The sequence below is a fragment of the Cucumis melo genome, chromosome 9, assembly GCF_025177605.1.
Source record: "Cucumis melo cultivar AY chromosome 9, USDA_Cmelo_AY_1.0, whole genome shotgun sequence".
NCBI classification, from domain to species: domain Eukaryota; kingdom Viridiplantae; phylum Streptophyta; class Magnoliopsida; order Cucurbitales; family Cucurbitaceae; genus Cucumis; species Cucumis melo.
The window spans coordinates 17,765,687-17,787,320 of record NC_066865.1 but is presented as its reverse complement, the minus strand read 5'-3'; the positions used below and the strand labels follow the sequence as shown (position 1 = coordinate 17,787,320).

The following is a 21,634-nucleotide window of genomic DNA, read 5'->3' as shown; positions in this document are numbered from 1 at the left end:
TGATTATATTATTAGTTTTGTCTTAATAACCTAAATCTAATAAACTAACATCCTAAGCTGTTTGATGAGTCTTGAACAGTATGTAGAGATATACGAGGATCAATGATCAAAATCAGCTTAAAGGGTCTATAGTATAGGGTTAAGGTTGGGTACCTTATCCTGTTAACATTATGGATACGACTCACTTTGTATTTGATACAAATACATTGATCCAATGCATTCATGTATGCGACATGCGAGTGTGGGTATCCTATGCAATGAGTTTGCATAAGATTGGACCACGAAATAGTAAACACTAGATGTAACTCCGTTAACTAGTTGGATTTCTATTTCATTAGGATGACCTAGGTGACTTGGTCTTAATCTTGAGTGTATTATGAACTCCTGTTTGCGAGGGATTGTCCTTTGATTTGTACGGGTGAGAGTGGCCAAATTGTCGACTCAATATGCTTATCATTTTGGGGATAAGACCGAGTTGGGAGCTGGGAACATAATCATACAAGATGGAATTCACTCATTCCCACCTTAGGGTAAGTAGATAAATGTTCCCTTAAATGGTGTCTCCGGCACTTGAACAAAGGGTCCTACCCTCTCTATGGCACGAGAGGGGTTTATGTTTAGTGGTTGGACCATAAACAGGTTGTTCATTAGAGAAGCACTGATATTTAAGGACTAGAAGTAACCTAGGGGTAACGGTAATTTGACCCAGCTGGTGTTACGAACACTTGTGAAGGACTAACTTACTGGTATTGGTCTATATCTGTGGACACAAAAATATATCTACAGTGAGAAGAGTTCAACTGTGAGTCTTTAGTGGAGTGTATAAAATATTGATTAATGTGGTTAATGAGTTTAGCTAATTAATCTCATATCGTTGTAGCTTCTGATCTGTAGGTTCATTAGGTCTCCTTCCTAGCTTATAAAAGTAATGAGATTTATTTATATTGGTTGTAATTTGAAATGTTCAAATTTACTTTGGGAATTAATGTAATGTATATTGATATATTATAATATAAAGTTTATATTTTAATTAAACTTTATTATATAAATTTAATTTTGGATATGATTCAAAATTAAATTAAATTACGAGAGAATAAAATATTTGAATGAGTTCAAATATTAGTTTAATGTGAATTAGATTCATATTAAAACTATAGGTTAAAATTTAATGTGTATGTGATACATATTAAAACTATGGGTTATGAGAGAAATTTATATTTGAATATTATTCAAATTTTGGATTAAATTAAATATAAGATATTTAATTTAGAAATTAATTAATTGGAGAATTAATTAATAGTTTAGTTTAATTTGATTTAATTAAATTAATTAAATTAAACTATAGGTTATGCGAGAGATATTTATTTAGATATGATTTAAATGAAATATTAATTAAATATGATTTAATTATTTATTTATTTATTTATTTTCATATATATTAATTTAATATTTATTTATTAAATTAATAGGGAACCTGAGTGGTTTTCCCACGTTCCATATATTCTCTCAACTTCCCACTTCTTCCTTCTGAAGAAGAGATAATTTTTGCTTAACAAAAATTTTGAGGGGTGAGTTGTGCGAATACTGAGTTGCTCTCCTGTTCTCTTTGAAAAAAAAAATTCTCTGTAAAGAAAAATTTCTGCAATCCAATTTGGTTTCCACAAACCATCTCAATTAGATAATAGGAAGGTTTCCAAGTAGTGGTGCCCCAAGTTGGTATTTGGTAGATTCAGAGTTGTCAATGATAGTAAGCTCTTCTTCTCTATATTTTCTTCAAAGCATGTTTAACCATAAAAAATTAGTTTTATAATTTTTGCCAATGTATTGGTATTTTTAAGGTTCAAATTAAAATTGGATCTTTGTAATTCTTCCGCTGTAAAGGGCTTTTTATCTCTTCATATATATATAATAAATGGATCCTTAAAAAAAATATAGAAGCATACACACTTGTCGCATAAAGGGTTGGAAAAAATAAAAAGAAACAAATATTAAAAGAAAATATCAACTAAAAAACTTTATTTATGGGAGCAGAAATCAAATAACTTTATTATTATTATTATTATTAGATTTTCTTCTAATCAAAATAAAAAAGATTATGAAAATAAATGCATAAAGTTGAATAAAAAATTTTGGAATCAATCACAAATTGCCACGTCATATACTAAAATAATTGCATTTGGGATTAACTAAAAATTGGCATGTGTCCCAAATTAAATTTTAAGACAAAATGTCCAATTCTAATGATGTCACATGTCTTTATTATTACAATTGGATCAAATTAATTAACTTGGTTCAATTAAATATTATTTACTTGGGCTAAAATTCAATTGAGCCAAAAAATAAACATAATTTAGCCCAAAGTTAAATATGACTAAAATCTATGTGATTGAGCCCATAGGTCTGGTCGGACTAGACAATGCGCAAGTCCATAAAAGCCCACTAGGTAACTCTATAAATAGAAGAGTTTTTTAAAAAAATTTGACTTCACAAAATCTAAAGAAAATTCCCCCAAGAGTTAGAAGACTTGCAAACTCCTGTAGTCGACCGTCCTCGAAAATTGAAGTTCATTTGAAGATACAAACTTTCTTTCAAGACTCAAACTTCAAGAATATTACGTGCTCCGCTTACTCCAAATCAAACATAGGCATTGAACCGAGAGAGAATCAGAGTATCAAATTTTAGAGATCGAACCACATTGCATTAAATCAACAAAAGCACAATACCAACACAAGTTCAACTCCACGAATCAAATTTCTCTGAAAATCTCGTGTGAACACTTACTACGTACTCGTAATTAAAGAAATAAAGAAAAATATATAACAAAAAAAAATCTAATTGCCACTATGATTAAATCACTGTGATTAATATGAAACTAAATTAAACCATAGTGATTGAAAAAAAAATACCTTCAATTAACACTATACAAATTTTCTCAAGAAAAAAAATTTAAACAGAACCAATTTGCTTTTTTCTTAACAAAAGAAGATGTATTAAATTTGTCTTAAGATTATTATCAAAATTATCATCACAACAAACAAAAAATCATATATATATATATATATATATATATTATAGATCTGAGCTCAACGAATTAATTCACGTTGTCTCCTTAAGATAAATTTACTCACCTTGGTGCTTAAGTTTTGAGAGTAATTGTTTTTCAGAATAGAAAAAATACCTTTTTTCTAAGAGTAGTACCTCGTCTAGTAAATCAACGAACGAAATTTTGTGGATCTACCGAACGTCAAGATTGTGGGTAATAGAGAGAAATTCTTTTTGAAGAAGACAAAGGATTATGGAAATGATCTCTTCTACAACTAAATAGAAAACAACCTTAATTATAGACTTATTCGTGGTCATTCGAAAAGTCATATCTTTTTCTATAATATAGTTATTAGTTTTCATGAAGTGATGCATCCACTCATGATACATCCATTCATGAAAAAATACAAACAGTTATTAGTTTTCATGAACTGATGCATCCACTTATGATGCATCTATTCATGAACAGACACAAACAATAACCATCTATTCCAACAGAGCCTAAAAGCAATCAAAATAAGAAAGGGTTAAACATGGGTTACAATTTAGTATCTAAGAGCAACCAAGTTCATAAATAGATTGCAATAAGATTAAAAAAAAAAAAAAAGAACTATCTAAAACATGTGCAAAAGCCTCCTAAAACACCTATAATGATCTCACTTTGATTTAGGGTGGGAAAAATAGGAGTTTATAGTGTTCCAAGTTTCAAAATTGGAAGTTTTGAGATGTTACAAGATAATTGAAAAAGTTGTAGGAAAAACAACTGAACTATTTTACATTAACCTACAACAATTCCACATTCACCTTGACCAAAACAACTCAACTATTCCATATTCTAAGATAAGAATAAGTTAGACAAGAACAGAAATAATCTACATCAATCCAAATCAATAAATATATATATATATATATATATATATATATATAAAATTGATTTCATCAAACAAAGAAAAAAATCACTAAATCACGGTAGAAAGTTTACAAAGCGACCTTAAGTTCCTTACCAAATCATACTATTCTTCGATCCAATAACACCCCATAAATTAATTTAAGAAACTTATTATGGGTATTACATTAAGTAGAATTGGAAGTTATGAAATTTATTTGGTGTCAAATTAATTAAAATTCGAAGTTAAGGAATTTATTTGGTGTATTGTGTTGGATTAATTAAATATATATATATGGGTGTGTATATTTAATTAAATATTATGGAGTTTGGTAGAAATCGTTATATTTAATTAAATATTATGGAGTTTGGTAGAAATCGTTATTAATTAAGACATAAAAGCTCGGTATTCTAAGTTGTTTGAAGATTATAACTTTTGAGGATGAAAGTTTCTTAAAGGAGGGAAGATTGTAAATTAAGATAATTTTGGAGTTAATTATCTTAGTTTTATTTAATTAGATTTAATTTATTGAGTGTTATTTTGAATTCATTTAATGAGAATTATTCGATTTTGTGGAAATCAAAATTAATTAAATATTTGTTGGATGAATATTTAATTAAGTAGAGGTTTTGACTTGTAGTGTTTGTTGAGACTTTGATTAAATTGTATGTTATGAGGTTTGAGTAAAATTGGAGATTTTTGGTGTTATTGAAATTAAACTAAATTAAATTAAATATTTGATAAGAAAAGATAATTATATTTGTTGAAATATAATTATCTAAGGAAAAGATAATAGGGAAACTTACATAAATGTAACAAAACTGTAAACTATTTACGGCGCATGTAACAAAGCCCATAAAGTTAGCCATTTTTTAAATATTCCCGGTTTGCCCTTCCATATTTCTTTTCTTCCTCGCGATTCGTCTTCCTCCTGCTATTTCGTCTTCCTCGTTTTCCTCTACGATTTCGTTTTTCTTCTTTTCTCTTTTTCTTTTCTGTGATTTCTTTCCATCATCTTTCTTATTTTTCAATTCTTTATTTATATTGTTTAATCTTTCCATCGTTTTTCTTCTTTTCCTCTTCGTTTTTTTCGCTTCGATTTCTTTCCATCGTCTTTTTTCTTTTATTTTTTTACGCGTTTACATTTGGGTAACCAAATCTAAGCAACTGTGTATAAGACTGTATACAACAAAATAGCAAAATCTAAAAGATCGTGTATAAAGAATCTTGAAAAAAAATCATTTAGATTGAAGTAGCCAATTGTAAAAAAAAAAAGATTTTGTATAAAGAATCTTGAAAAACAATCATATGTAAACGATCGTTTAAAAAAAAGTAAACGATCGTGTATAAAAAATCTTGAAAAAAAATCATTTGGATTGAAGTAGCCAAATGTAAACAAACGTGTATAAAAAAGTAAACGATCGTATAAATAAATCTAAATGATCGTGTAAAGAAATCTAAATGATCGTGTATCAAAAGAATTAAAAAAATCGTGTACCAAATTTTTTTAAAAAAATTATTTACGATTGTGTAACAAAATTAAACGATGGAATTGAAAAAATAAATTGTAGTCATATCTAAACGATCGCGTTGTAGCCATATCTAAATGATCGCTTATATATTGAACCATATCTAAACGATTGCAAATATATTACGAGCTCGTTATTGACGGCATAGTTGATGGGGTATTTTTGGTATTTTACACAGTGGACCTTTGGGCTTTTCCCGTTTTTGGAATTGTTCTATAGAGTGTAAATATTTTTCCGCTTTTTTATATTTTGTTAAAAGACCCCAAGATAATATGTATTTTGGAGGAAATGATATTTATCATGGGAAAAAAGGAAAATATTTATATTTTGGGAAAATATAATTATTTTTAAAAGAATAATTATTTTAGAGAAAGAGAAATGATAATTAATTATTGTGGAAGATAATTAATTGTTTGGGATAGTTGCAAATGTAGCCATTATATTCCAAATAGTTAAGTATATAGCAACATTTTAAAAAGATTGCAAATATAGCAAAATCTGTCAAAATCTATCAATGATAAAAGTCTATCACTGATAGACTATGTAGCAAATGTTGGTCTAACACTGATAGAAGTCTATCACGGATAGATTTTGTAACGACCCAACTTTCCGGACTAAGCTGAGGTCACTACCAAATACCAAAACTCGACCATTCACATAAAATTTGAAACGGACCAGTTACGATTCATTAAAAGCATTAGAAACATTACAAAAAGACAGTTTCGGGCCCTATTAAAAATTAAATCATAAAAAGTCTCAAACAAAAACTCAAGTCATCAGTTCCAAAAACACAAGTCAAATATTCTGACAAAATACATAGCGGAAGCGATAAGAAAACCAGACGCGTCCATATGGCCTTCACGCGTCCTTCCTGCCTCTCGTCGGTCTGCCCCTCGCTGTGCCCTTACCTGAAAAGTTTAGAAGAGAAAGGGTGAGTATAAACATACCCAGTAAGGGACCCACTACTGGGCCCGTTAGGGGACAACAGTTAACTTCCTATTCGGGGGTACCCTACATAACAGTCTAGTGGTCCCGTAGGACGCACATATCAGTCTACTGCTCCCGAAGGATGCACATCTCAGTCTAGTGCTCCCGAAGGATGCACACATCAGTCTAGTGCTCCCGAAGGACGCACATATCAGTCTAGTGCTTCCGAAGGATGCACACATCAGTCTAGTGCTCCCGAAGGATGCACACATCAGTCTAGTGCTCCCGAAGGATGCACACATCAGTCTAGTGCTCCCGAAGGACGCACATATCAGTCTAGTGCTCCCGAAGGATGCACACATCAGTCTAGTGCTCCCGAAGGATGCACACATCAGTCTAGTGCTCCCGAAGGATGCACATATAAGTAAGGCACACTACCCCATAGATGAAGCTAACCGTTACCCCTCGGTCTATACTCAATCGTCTACCACAGTCATACCACAATCATCAATCATTTACATTTCCCCTAAGGGCTTTACTGGCCAGGTAGTATAAGCTTAAACCATTACACCCTCAGTTGCTATACGCGTCAACTATTCGTATACCATTATGGAAAAGCCCCCAAGTCTCAAACAGCTAAATAACCAACTGAACTCACTGTCCTTCCCCGTCTAATCCCATGATCAACATCCATCAATCTAAAATTTCAATCTACAATTAGCGATTTCGGTTCAGTTACATCAGACAGAAACATAATAACAGTGCTTAACAGTCAACATAGATACACTTATCCAGTATAATCACTAACGTGTAATCCTCTGTGGATTACTACGTTTCCGGCCTCGACCCGAGGTCCAGTAGTAGGAAAACCCTTACTTGAAACTCGGTTATGCCCCTCAATCGAAATCCACGCTCGACAGATCTACCTAACGAAACACGAAAGTTTTAGTTGGTGACTTTAGTAGCAGTTGTTTTAAAAGGTTATCCGTTGACTTACCCAAGGAAAGGAAGCTATCTCCAACCAGGTCTGCCGCGGAACCCGAGAACTTAAGCGTCAACTCTGTACTACCTTCAAGGGAGAAAAGTAGGGCCATATCTTAATCCAACATTCAAACTCGAATCGGACGAGGTAACATTAGGGAATTCATCAAAACAATCCTTATCGAAGACTCACCGTGAACCGAAGTGGAGGAAGGAAGGCTTAGGTGGCTCGGCTCGGCTCGGCTTGGACTCGGCTCGGCTCGGCTCGGCTCGGCTTGGTTCTCGGCTCGGCTCGGCTTGCTCGGCTCGCGGCTCGGCTCGCAGCTCGGCTCGCGGCTCGGCTTACTCGGCTCGCGGCTCGCTCGGCTTGGGGCTCGGCTCGGACAAGGATGGCGGCTCGGGTACGGCTCGCGGTCACCTCGGCGGCGCGCGACGACAGACACAACAACCCGGCGATGGCGGCGACGGTCTTCGGCTTACCCCGGACTTTATGAGTTGCACCGGACGGCACGGAGGAGGAGGTGTTGCTGGTGGTAGAGATAGAGACGGCCGGCGGTGGTAGAAACGAAGAGAGAGAGGTGGAGAAGCGCCGGCCGATGGAAGCGAAACGGAAAAGGGATGGAGGCCGCGGCGAACGTGCTTCTGCTGTCGTCGGTGAGGGGTTGTAAAGAAGAAGAAGAAGGAGAAGAAAAAGAAGGAGAGATGGTGGTGATGGTGGCGCTGAAACGGAAATAAAAAGGGAGGGAGAGAGGCCGTCGGAAAGAAAAAGAGAAGAAAAACTTGGGGCGGTGGCGCGGCGTGGAAGGAGGAAACGGAAGAGAAGAAGAAAAATTTCGAGGGGGGGGGGGTAGGCGGCGCGAATTTAGGGTTTGTTTTAAAAAAACATTTATTATATATATATATATATATATATAATTCTTAATAATTATATAATATTAATAATTTAAATTAAATAATAATATATATACTAAATATAAATAATAATAATAATAATAATAAAGTAATAATAATAATATATTAATAATATTAATATTAAATAAATAATAATTTAATATTATGTAATAATAATGTTTATTGTTTTAAAATAATAATATTACTATAATATTAAATAATAATAATAATTATAATATTAATATTATAATAAATAAAATAAATATTAATAATAATAATATAATTAATATTATATTATTATTATATCAACTTACACCAACATTTTAGATTTCCGAATAATTTACATAAAACGAGAAAATTTTACCTCGAATTTTCGGGGCGTTACATTCTTCCCTCCTTAGGGAACTTTCGTCCTCGAAAGTTTTATTCCTCGAACAGTTCGGGATAACGGGACCTCATGTCATCTTCACGCTCCCAGGTAGCCTCTTCTACCCGGTGATTCCGCCATAAGACTTTAACCAGGGGAATTTCTTTATTCCTCAACGTCTTCACCTCTCTAGCAAGCACCTCAACGGGTTGTTCAACATAGCTCAAGTTTTCATCAATCTCCAGTGGCTCGTAGTCCACTACATGGGATGGATCTGGTACGTACTTCCTCAACATGGAGACATGGAACACATCATGAACTGTCGAGAGTGATGGTGGTAACGCCAAGCGATAGGCTACGGGGCCAATCCGCTCCAGAATCTCAAACGGCCCAACAAAACGGGGACTCAGCTTTCCCCTCCTTTCAAAACGCACGACACCTCTCATAGGTGCTACCTTTAAGAACACCTTATCCCCTACCTCAAACTCAAGGTCCTTCCGCCTCACATCTGCATAACTCTTCTGCCTACTCTGAGCGGTATGCATGCGTGATCTAATCTTCTGTATCGCTTCGTTAGTAGACTGAACTAACTCAGGACCCATCAATCTTTGCTCACCCACCTCACCCCAGCAAACCGGGGATCTACAACATTTGCCGTACAAGGCCTCAAATGGTGCCATGCCGATGGTAGCCTGATAGCTGTTATTATAGGCAAATTCCATCAAATGTAAGTGGGAGTCCCAGCTACCTGGAAAATCCAATGCACACGCTCGCAACATATCCTCTAAAACCTGGTTCAGACGCTCAGTCTGACCGTCAGTCTGTGGATGGAAAGCCGTACTAAAGTCCAACCTCGTGCCTATAGCAGTCTGCAAACCCTTCCAGAATTTGGAAGTGAAACGGGCATCTCTATCAGAAACAATCGACACTGGCACCCCATGCAACCTCACTATCTCGGACATGTACAACTGTGCCCACTTACTAGCAGTATAGGTGGATTTGCCCGGAACAAAGTGTGCTGACTTGGTAAGCCTGTCCACCACAACCCAAATCACTGTAAAACCCCTCAGAGTCCTCGGCAGTCCTGTAATGAAATCCATGGACACGTTCTCCCACTTCCATTCCGGTATACTCAAAGGTTGTAATAAACCCGCTGGTTTCTGCCTTGGTGCCTTAACCTGCTGACACACCAAGCATCTACTAACAAATTCTGCTACTTCCCTCTTCATGTTACGCCACCAATAAACCCGCTTCAGGTCCTGATACATCTTCGTACTACCTGGGTGCATGGAAAATGGGGAACTGTGAGCCTCAGATAATAATTCTGTCTTAACCGCACTATCCGACGGCACACAGAGGCGTCTCTCGAACAAAAGTCCACCATCAGAGGATAATGAGAACTCAACCGCTTGCCCTGCTTCTGCTAGGCCACGTTTCTCAACCAGATAAGGATCGTTACTCTGAGCATCAATGATCCTTTGCCTCAAAGTCGGCTGTACTGTCAACTGGGCTAACTGCATAGTAATTGCCCCCACTGACACTGCAATCTCAGCCCGCTCGAGATCCCGATGCAAAGGGGCCTGTCGGGTAATAAGTGCTGCTGAATGTGATACCTTCCTACTAAGAGCATCAGCTATCACATTTGCCTTGCCTGGATGATACAGTATCTCACAATCGTAATCCTTCACTAACTCAAGCCATCTCCGCTGTCTCATATTCAATTCTTTCTGAGTAAAGAAGTATTTCAGGCTCTTATGGTCCGTGAAGATCTGTATCTTTTCACCATATAAGTAATGCCTCCATATTTTCAAAGCAAAAACCACTGCTGCCAACTCTAGATCATGTGTAAGGTAGTTCTGCTCATGACTCTTCAACTGACGAGACGCATAAGCAACCACCTTACCCTGCTGCATCAAAACACAACCCAAACCCCTCTTGGAAGCATCACTATAAATCACAAAACTGCCAGAACCATCAGGTACAGTAAGAACCGGTGCGGTAACTAGCTTCTGTTTAAGGTTCTGGAAGCTGTCCTCACATGCCTTGCTCCAAATAAAAGGAGCTCCCTTCCTGGTCAACTGAGTGAGAGGAGTAGCTATACGAGAAAAGTTCTCCACAAACCGTCGATAATAACCTGCTAAACCCAGAAAGCTACGAACCTCACTGACAGTGGAAGGTCGGGTCCAACCGGTGACTGCCTCTATCTTAGCTGGATCCACAGAGACCCCAGCCTTAGAAACCACGTGACCCAGAAAGGACACCTGCTTCAGCCAAAACTCACATTTCGAGAACTTTGCATACAACTTATTATCCCGAAGTGTTTGCAAAACCATACGTAAGTGCTTCTCGTGTTCGGCCTCCGTCTTGGAGTATATCAAGATGTCGTCGATAAACACGATCACAAAAGTATCTAGGAACTCCCTAAACACTCTGTTCATCAAGTCCATAAACACTGCTGGAGCATTCGTCAAACCAAAAGACATCACAATAAACTCGTAGTGTCCGTATCTGGAACGAAATGCTGTCTTCGGTACATCCTCATCCTTAATCCTCAGCTGATGATATCCCGACCGAAGATCAATCTTAGAGAACACTGTGGCTCCCTGTAACTGGTCGAATAGATCGTCAATCCTGGGCAAGGGATATCTGTTCTTTACGGTTACCTTGTTCAACTCCCTATAGTCAATGCATAGACGCATCGATCCGTCCTTCTTCTTAACAAATAAAACTGGCGCACCCCAAGGTGACACGCTCGGTCGAATGAATCCCTTATCAAGCAATTCTTGCAACTGCACCTTCAGTTCTTTCAGCTCTGCGGGGGCCATTCTGTAAGGGGCCCTGGATATAGGAACCGTGCCCGGCTCCAACTCTATGGCAAACTCAACCTCCCTGTGCGGAGGTAACCCTGGAAGTTCCTCAGGAAAGACATCCGGATAGTCCCTCACTACTGGTTCTGATGACAGGGATACATCGGCCTCTCTAGTATCCACCACGCTCGCTAAGATACCCCAAGTACCCTGACTGAGCAGTTTACTGGCCCTGATGGCTGAGATTACCTGAGGCAACGACCTTGACCCTTCTCCCTTAAATTTAAAACTGGCCCTCGAGGGAGGGTTAAACGTTACCTCCTTACGGGAACAATCTATGCTGGCGTGGTTAGCGGCTAACCAATCCATACCCAAGATTACATCAAAGTCGAGCATATCCAGGACTAACAGCGTTACCTCAATCACATGGCCTGCTATCTCAATCTGGCATGTTTTCACCTTTTCCTTCGATAACATACACTCCCCGGAAGGAGTAGATACTGATAGAACATGGTGTAAGGGCTCTACCTCTAAGCGGGCATGCAACACAAATGTGGACGAGATAAAAGAATGTGACGAACCCGAGTCAAACAAAACTAAGGCGTAATGCCCCAACACTGGGAGCGTACCTGTCACTACCGTGCCTGCTTTCTCAGCCTCAGTCTTGTTGGTAGCAAAGACTCTACCCTGATGTGGAGCGCCTGCTCCCTGATTCTGCGCGTTCCCCGTGAGTCTCAACGGGCATCTATCAGCTGTATGACCCTCTTGCCTGCACTTAAAGCAAGTCCTGGTCCCGAATAAGCAACGGCTCAGATGGTGCTTCCCACAAGTGGTACACAACGGCTTCCCTCTGGCAGCCTCCCCTGCCTCAAAAGGTTTCTGCTGGAAGCGGCGAAACTCACCACCTGATCTGAAATTCCGCTGTGGCACTGGAACAGGCTGCTGCTCAGCCTTCCTCTTCTGTCCCGATGTCAAACCTCTACCAGCGGTCTTAGACGAGTTAGCCCTCTCCTGTAAACTGAGATCCACTGCCAGGCGCAGTGCATCGGCATGAGTAGCGGGTCGGAAAGCTCGGACCAAACCCTGAATGTCCAGTCGGAGGCCTCTAACAAACTTATCAGCTCTGGCCGCCTCGGTCGCTATCATCTCGGGAGCGAAGCGGGACAACATGTCAAACTCCGCATCGTACTGCTCCACTGTCATGTCACCCTGTTCTAAGTTCAGGAACTCCTGCCGCTTGGCGTCTCTCAGACTAGCAGAGAAGAATTTCGCATAGAAACTCTCCTTAAACTGCTGCCACGTGATCTGACTCACATCACCACCTAGCATCCTCTCTGTAGTCTCCCACCATGCAGTACCTCTGTCAGTCAACATAAAAACAGCACACTGAACTTTCTGATCCTCAGGGCATTTCATGTAACGGAATATGGTCTCCAAGGACGATAACCACATCTGAGCCCTGGTGGGGTCCTCCAAAGACCCATCGAATGTCGTGGGATTATACTTCCTGAAATCCCTCAGATGCTTAGCCTCTGCTGACAACTGATCCGGCACAAACTGGGGCGCAACTGGTACCGGAGCCGGAGCTGGAGCAGGAACTGGTGCTGGAGCTGGCGCTGGAGTTGGCGCCGGAGTTGGCGAGGCAGGCTTCTGCTGCTCCCGCATCTGCATAATCATATCTCTAAACCTCTGCTCCATGGCGGCTAGGTCCGCATGAGTAACTGGCGCAGCCGGGTCAGGGGCTTGGGCTACAGGCTGCACCTCAGGCTGAACGCGTCCTGCTCCCCTTCCTCGGCCTCCTCGGCCACCCCTACGTGCACCTCTCCTTGGTGGCATTTTCCTAACAACCACCAAACGATTCCTTTAGTCGTAAATGATAATTGAATTTGCAAGTTAACTTAGGTAAGGTAATGCATGTAGAGTTATACATATACTTTCATGAGAGCGTACCTGACGAGCGGCAAGGATCGTTTCAGCCATAAGGACACAAAACACAGACTCACATTATAGGTCAGTCTACAGAACCTAAAACTTAGGCTCTGATACCAACTGTAACGACCCAACTTTCCGGATTAAGCTGAGGTCACTACCAAATACCAAAACTCGACCATTCACATAAAATTTGAAACGGACCAGTTACGATTCATTAAAAGCATTAGAAACATTACAAAAAGACAGTTTCGGGCCCTATTAAAAATTAAATCATAAAAAGTCTCAAACAAAAACTCAAGTCATCAGTTCCAAAAACACAAGTCAAATATTCTGACAAAATACATAGCGGAAGCGATAAGAAAACCAGACGCGTCCATATGGCCTTCACGCGTCCTTCCTGCCTCTCGTCGGTCTGCCCCTCGCTGTGCCCTTACCTGAAAAGTTTAGAAGAGAAAAGGGTGAGTATAAACATACCCAGTAAGGGACCCACTACTGGGCCCGTTAGGGGACAACAGTTAACTTCCTATTCGGGGGTACCCTACATAACAGTCTAGTGGTCCCGTAGGACGCACATATCAGTCTAGTGCTCCCGAAGGATGCACATCTCAGTCTAGTGCTCCCGAAGGATACACACATCAGTCTAGTGCTCCCGAAGGACGCACACATCAGTCTAGTGCTCCCGAAGGATGCACACATCAGTCTAGTGCTCCCGAAGGATGCACATATAAGTAAGGCACACTACCCCATAGATGAAGCTAACCGTTACCCCTCGGTCTATACTCAATCGTCTACCACAGTCATACCACAATCATCAATCATTTACATTTCCCCTAAGGGCTTTACTGGCCAGGTAGTATAAGCTTAAACCATTACACCCTCAGTTGCTATACGCGTCAACTATTCGTATACCATTATGGAAAAGCCCCCAAGTCTCAAACAGCTAAATAACCAACTGAACTCACTGTCCTTCCCCGTCTAATCCCATGATCAACATCCATCAATCTAAAATTTCAATCTATAATTAGCGATTTCGGTTCAGTTACATCAGACAGAAACATAATAACAGTGCTTAACAGTCAACATAGATACACTTATCCAATATAATCACTAACGTGTAATCCCCTGTGGATTACTACGTTTCCGGCCTCGACCCGAGGTCCAGTAGTAGGAAAATCCTTACTTGAAACTCGGTTATGCCCCTCGATCGAAATCCACGCTCGACAGATCTACCTAACGAAACACGAAAGTTTTAGTTGGTGACTTTAGTAGCAGTTGTTTTAAAAGGTTATCCGTTGACTTACCCAAGGAAAGGAAGCTATCTCCAACCAGGTCTGCCGCGGAACCCGAGAACTTAAGCGTCAACTCTGTACTACCTTCAAGGGAGAAAAGTAGGGCCATATCTTAATCCAACATTCAAACTCGAATCGGACGAGGTAACATTAGGGAATTCATCAAAACAATCCTTATCGAAGACTCACCGTGAACCGAAGTGGAGGAAGGAAGGCTTAGGTGGCTCGGCTCGGCTCGGCTTGGACTCGGCTCGGCTCGGCTCGGCTCGGCTCGGCTTGGTTCTCGGCTCGGCTCGGCTTGCTCGGCTCGCGGCTCGGCTCACTCGGCTCGCGGCTCGCTCGGCTTGGGGCTCGGCTCGGACAAGGATGGCGGCTCGGGTACGGCTCGCGGTCACCTCGGCGGCGCGCGACGACAGACACAACAACCCGGCGATGGCGGCGACGGTCTTCGGCTTACCCCGGACTTTATGAGTTGCACCGGACGGCACGGAGGAGGAGGTGTTGCTGGTGGTAGAGACAGAGACGGCCGGCGGTGGTAGAAACGAAGAGAGAGAGGTGGAGAAGCGCCGGCCGATGGAAGCGAAACGGAAAAGGGATGGAGCCCGCGGCGAACGTGCTTCTGCTGTCGTCGGTGAGGGGCTGTAAAGAAGAAGAAGAAGGAGAAGAAAAAGAAGGAGAGATGGTGGTGATGGTGGCGCTGAAACGGAAATGAAGAGGGAGGGAGAGAGGCCGTCGGAAAGAAAAAGAGAAGAAAAACTTGGGGCGGTGGCGCGGCGTGGAAGGAGGAAACGGAAAAGAAGAAGAAAAATTTCGAGGGGGGGGGGTAGGCGGCGCGAATTTAGGGTTTGTTTTAAAAAAAAATTTATTATATATATATATATATATATATATATATATATATATATATATATATATAATTCTTAATAATTATATAATATTAATAATTTAAATTAAATAATAATATATATACTAAATATAAATAATAATAATAATAAAGTAATAATAATAATATATTAATAATATTAATATTAAATAAATAATAATTTATTATTATGTAATAATAATGTTTATTGTTTTAAAATAATAATATTACTATAATATTAAATAATAATAATTATAATATTAATATTATAATAAATAAAATAAATATTAATAATAATAATATAATTAATATTATATTATTATTATATCAACTTACACCAACATTTTAGATTTCCGAATAATTTACATAAAACGAGAAAATTTTACCTCGAATTTTCGGGGCGTTACAGATTTTGCTATATTTATAATTTTTTAAAAATATTTCTACATACTTAATAATTATTCTAAAAATTGTTACCCATTATAATTACCCTAATTATTTTGGAAGAAGATAAATAATAATTAATTATTGTGGAAGATCTTAATTTTTTTCTTATTCTTTTCATTAAAAGTTGCACCACAATTTATTTATGACTTTTGTTTATCAAAGAAAAAGAAAGAAAACTAAGCCTCCTACAATCTCTAGTTCTTCCTGAAAGCTTCTCGTTCAATTTCCAATCTAGCTTCAATAAGCTTTTCTCCAGACATCCTCAACTACCAAACGCTTAAGTTTTTTTTTTTTCTCTTTATTATGAAGTAACTACGAAGATTCCTATAAGTTCCTTTTAGGGATGTTTGTCAATTAAGTTCATCTTTTCACCATACCAATAGACATTGTCTTCTTTTAAAATATGTCTATATACTCCAGCACTAATCTTCATATTCGATGGATATTACAAACATGAAAATGGAAAAAATATTAAATTTACTTATTGAAAATCATATACACAATATTTGGTTAATGATCTCAATAGTAAACTATTAGTTAATCAAGCTAAGAAACACCCTAGAATCATGAATACAATCAATGGCGTATCTAGAAATTTTGTATAAGGGGCACTATATAATAAACACACTAAAAAATGTAAAAAAATATATATTAATAACTTCAAAGATCAATTAATTTAATACTTATTACAATTGTCCTTTACGAGTTTTCATGTTTTGAAATCGATTCATGATAAGTTTATTATCTAACTTATCCAATAAATCTTTCTCAATATAAGCTACAAGACAATCATTCATCCATTGATCTCCCACTCGATTTTACGCAGTTAAGTCTTCACAATATTCATAGCAGAAAATGTTCTCTCTACAGTAGCTGTTGCAACCGGTAAAATCACCGCCAATGTGAGCAACCGATAAACTAATTGGGTAGACCTTATCTCTTTTCGTAATGACCATTTACACTGCAAGACCGCCAATGCTTTTTAGTTCAACAAACTCTGAACGCATATCAATAATGTAATTTTGAAGTTGATTCTCAAGCATAGAGAGTTCTATAGCTGAAAAGTCTCGGATAAAACTGAGCAAGTCGACTAAGTTTTTGTCTATCGAAAGTAGCAAATGAATTACTCGGATTCAAACAAGTCATACAAAGAAGCAATTCAGTACTTGATTAAGTAAAACGATTATTCAACTCTTGAAATTGCATATCAATGACAGTATAGAAGACTTCAACACGATAATGATGCAAATTTGTAATTGGTTGGGATTTTCGACTTTTTCGTCCTCGAACTAAAAACATAGCATCCATTTTAAGAACTTCAATATCATGACTATTGCAGAAATAAGAAACTCTTTCCAATAATGAATCCTAACCAGATTCTCTCATTGCTTGCAGTCTACCTTTACAAATGTTGACTAAATTCATTGCATTCACAATATCCTGATCTTTCTTTGTAAGACATGAGACAAGTCATTTGTGATTTCGAGAAAAAGTACTATTTCGAGGTTGACAAGGACCTTTTTGTAGATATGCTCTAATCTTGAATATTATAATTATATTCAAAAATTCTAGTTCTTAGACTAGGATCTGCAAGTAGTTCTCCTAAATTGATTTCTTTATAAGATCTATCAGAATTAGGTATATGTATCTTTTTTAAGGATGATAACTCTATAGTTTCTCCAGTTCTTTTTCTTTTAAAATATCTCTCCAAGTTAATATGTTAACTCTACAAAATTACTATTAAACAATATAAGTATTATGATTTATCACAAAGATTGAAAAAGTATTAAAACTAAAAATAGTTAGAAGAATTTGAACTTACTGACGAATTGATATGGTACGTATATTCTAACGATGAACGGAAAAAATTTATCTTCCAACCTTTAATTCTGAAATTAAATAAAATAAATATATACATAAGTAATGTAAATGTGAATTTAAAAATGACATCAAAAAAAAAAAAAAGAATAATACCTTTTTTCATGAAATATTGTTGAGAGAGTGAAAGTTTAGATCGCCAACTTTGTTGTATTTTTTTCTAAATATTTGTTAGATAACAAATGACGGCGGTTAGAAAATAAGCTATGATCTTATCTTAGTTAGCTTTTTTTCCTCTTATTAATATTGACATTTGGAGAAATAAAATTATTGAGAATTAGAAAGATATTTGATATTTAGGGTTTGAACTTTGGAAAAATATTTGATATTTGAGAAAAGAAAATTAATGATGTTTGGAATAAAATATATTTTGTGCAATTTAGAAACAAATTTGATATTTGGGAAACAAAATTTTTGAAAAAAAAAAGCATTGTTTAATATATAGTTCGAGACTTCAAAATTAATATTAAAATACAAAAATCAATAATGTGAGGGGGCACGTATCCCGCTAGCTCTTTAATAAATCTGCCCCTGCATACAAGGGCTACCACAAATTTATATAAATCTATATGTACAATGGTAAGAAAAATGTACAAAGAATAGAAAAGGGAGAGTGATCACCTTCATTCCATGACATCCACGAACTTTTTGGTTTTGAGAGGCCAATCGGGATTTTGTGAAGAACTTGAACAGTAAAATCGCTCGAGGGAGAGAGTCAAACTGAGTCGCGAATAGATGTAACTCTTTGTCCCCCACGATCCCGAGGCAGACTGAAGAAAGGCAATGAAAAGGTGTGCTTCAACTTTCACCGTTGCCTTACCGATGTTCATCGAAGGAGAGTATAACATAGAGTCGCGAAGAGAAGTGACTCTTCAGCTGCCACGGTCCCAAAACATAGCAAAGAAAGGTAATGAAAAGACGTGCTCTAACGTTCACCGAAAGAGAGGATAACACTATGTCATGAAGAGAAGCGACTCTCCGACTGCCACGATCTCAAGGCAAACTGAAGAAAGGCAATGGAAAGGCCTACTCCGACGTTCGCCTTTGCATCACCATTAACTCACCGACGTTCATCGAAGGAGAGGATGAATAGTTATGGGAAAATACACCAAACAGCCTTTGGGTAGAAGAGAAGAAATCGCGGGCAGAAAATGGGAAATCAACACAGTTTTTAAAATTTTAGGTTTTATTTACCACAAAGGCAAATGTGACTTTTCACCTTCATCTTGTCTTAGAACTCTACATTTTATTCAAACCCGATCCCATAACCCATCAATCCCTCAAAAAAAAAAAAAAAAAAAAAAAAAAAGGTCTGTTTTTCTGCGATTTCCCGTTTGAGGAACCGTATATGGGAGTGATGCGGACAAAATCATATTCTTCTTCTACTAGAGAGGTTACAGCGTCTGTTGCTATTACGAATGCCTCCGTTTCCCCACCTCCGGCGATTCTCAACCTGACCTAAACTTTTCTCAATTTAAGTTGACGAACTATGCGATTTCACCATCCAATTTCTCCAAAGAAGAGGCATCAGCATCCAAGAAATGCCCCCTCAGAAACCCCACAAGCAATATTTCTACTACGGCCACCGCCACCGCAACCCCCACCAGCACCGCCCCACCGTCTACGGCGGCTTCTTCACCAACCGCCGATCCCTCCCTCCACCCAGTCCTCACCAACCCATTTCCCCAAAACCCCAACCCTTCCTTCTTCACAACTGGGATCCTGATCTCCCATCTCAAAAACGCTCCAACCTCCCGTCGTTCACCTCCGATGCCTTCTTCTCCACCTCACTCCGCCTTTCCCCAATTGCTCGGTTTATCGTCGACGTCTTTCGGAAGAATCAAAACCAGTGGGGCCCCCCGGTGCTCTCTGAACTCAACAAGCTCCGCCGAGTTACTCCGGACCTTGTGGCGGAGGTTCTCAAGGCTTCTCACCGTCGTGATTCTAACCCTATTTTAGCCTCCAAGTTCTTCTACTGGGCTGGTAAGCAAAAGGGGTTTCATCACACTTTTGCTTCTTACAATGCGTTTGCTTATTGTTTGAATCGCCACAATCGTTTCAGAGCTGCCGATCAGATTCCTGAGCTCATGGATTCGCAAGGTAAGCCACCTAGTGAAAAACAGTTTGAGATTCTGATTAGGATGCATTGTGATGCCTATAGAGGTCTTAGAGTTTACTATGTTTATGAAAAGATGAAGAAGTTTGGGGTTGTTCCCCGTGTCTTCTTGTATAACAGGATTCTCGATGCCTTAGTCAAAACAGATCATTTGGATTTAGCTTTAACTGTTTATAGGGATTTCCAGGAAAATGGGCTAGTGGAAGAGAGTATCACGTTTATGATTTTGATTAAAGGGTTGTGTAAAGCAGGGAGGGTTGATGAAATGCTTGAGCTTTTGGCTCGAATGAGGGCAACTTTGTGTAAGCCTGATGTGTTTGCTTACACAGCAATGGTGAAGGTGTTCGTTTCTAAGGAGAATTTGGAGGGTTGTTTGAGAGTTTGGGATGAAATGAGAGCAGATAGAGTAGAGCCTGATGTTATGGCATATGGGACTTTGATTATTGGATTGTGCAAAGTCGGGCGGGCACAAAAAGGGTATGAATTGTTTCAAGAGATGAAAGGGAAGAGGATTTTGATAGACAGAGCAATTTATGGGACTTTGATAGAGGCGTTTGTGCAGGATGAGAAAGTTGGATTGGCTTGTGATTTGTATAAGGATTTGGTAGATTCAGGGTATAGAGCTGATTTGGGGATATATCATTCTCTCATTAAAGGTCTTTGTAATTTAAATCAAGTCCACAAGGCTTATAAACTCTTTCAGTTAACCATACGAGAGGATCTTAAGCCAGATTTCGAAACTGTGAAACCTATTATGATGATGTACGTGGAAATGGGAAGAATGGACGACTTGTGGAAGTTAGTAACCTTGTTGCAGAAGTTGGAATTTTCTGTGGATGATGTTCTTTCCAAATTTTTGTGTTTTATGGTAGAAGAGGAGGACAAAATAAGCGTAGCTTTAGATTTATTTCACGGCATGATTGATAAGGGATATGGCAGTGTTGCCTTATACAATGTCATCATGGGGGCTCTTCATCGCTATGGGCAGGCAAATAAGGCTCTAGAAATCTACAATGACATGAAGAACTCAAATATCGAACCTGATTCAACAACTTACTCTATTGCCGTATTATGTTTTGTAGAAATTGGTAAAATCCGAGAGGCTTGTGCATCCCATAACAAAATAATTGAGCTGGGTTCAGTTCCTTCCATGGCTGCCTACTGTTCTCTTTCCGAAGGTCTCTTCAAAATCTGCGAGATTGATGCAGTTATGATGCTTGTTCGAGATTGCCTGGCGAACGTCGAGAGTGGACCTCAGGAATTTAAATATGCTCTAACGATTGTCCATGCATGTAAGTCAGGTAAAGCAGAAATGGTGATTGATGTTCTTAAGGAAATGGTGCTACAAGATTGCGCTCCGAGCTCAGTCGCATACTCAGCTATCATATCTGGAATGTCGAAGTATGGGACATTTAATGAGGCAAAGAAAGTGTTTTTGCATCTGAGAGAGAGGAGTCAGCTGACTGAAGCTAACTGCATTGTCTGTGAGGAATTGTTAATTGAACACATGAAAAAGAAAACAGCAGATTTAGTAAGATGTGGATTGAAGTTTTTCAATCTTGAATCCAGATTGAAAGCAAAAGGTTGCAACTTGCTGTCAACTTAAAAACATAGACTAACCTGTTTTATTTATCTCATTATTGTTTATCAATAAAAACTTTCTAATTTTATTCTGTTTA

General features: G+C 38.3%; 1 protein-coding gene across 1 annotated transcript; it reads left to right on the top strand.

Moving 5' to 3' along the window:
* The first annotated feature begins 18,438 nt into the window (after positions 1-18,438).
* LOC103503395 (pentatricopeptide repeat-containing protein At4g20740) lies at positions 18,439-21,634 on the top strand. The gene has a single exon (XM_017043368.2). It carries the CDS (start codon positions 19,381-19,383, stop codon positions 21,559-21,561), a length of 2,181 nt encoding a protein of 726 aa, XP_016898857.1. The 5' UTR covers positions 18,439-19,380; the 3' UTR covers positions 21,562-21,634.

Excerpts from the sequence above, each read along its gene's own strand:
- LOC103503395 (XM_017043368.2), top strand. The coding sequence starts at position 19,381 with ATGCCCCCTCAGAAACCCCACAAGCAATATTTCTACTACGGCCACCGC.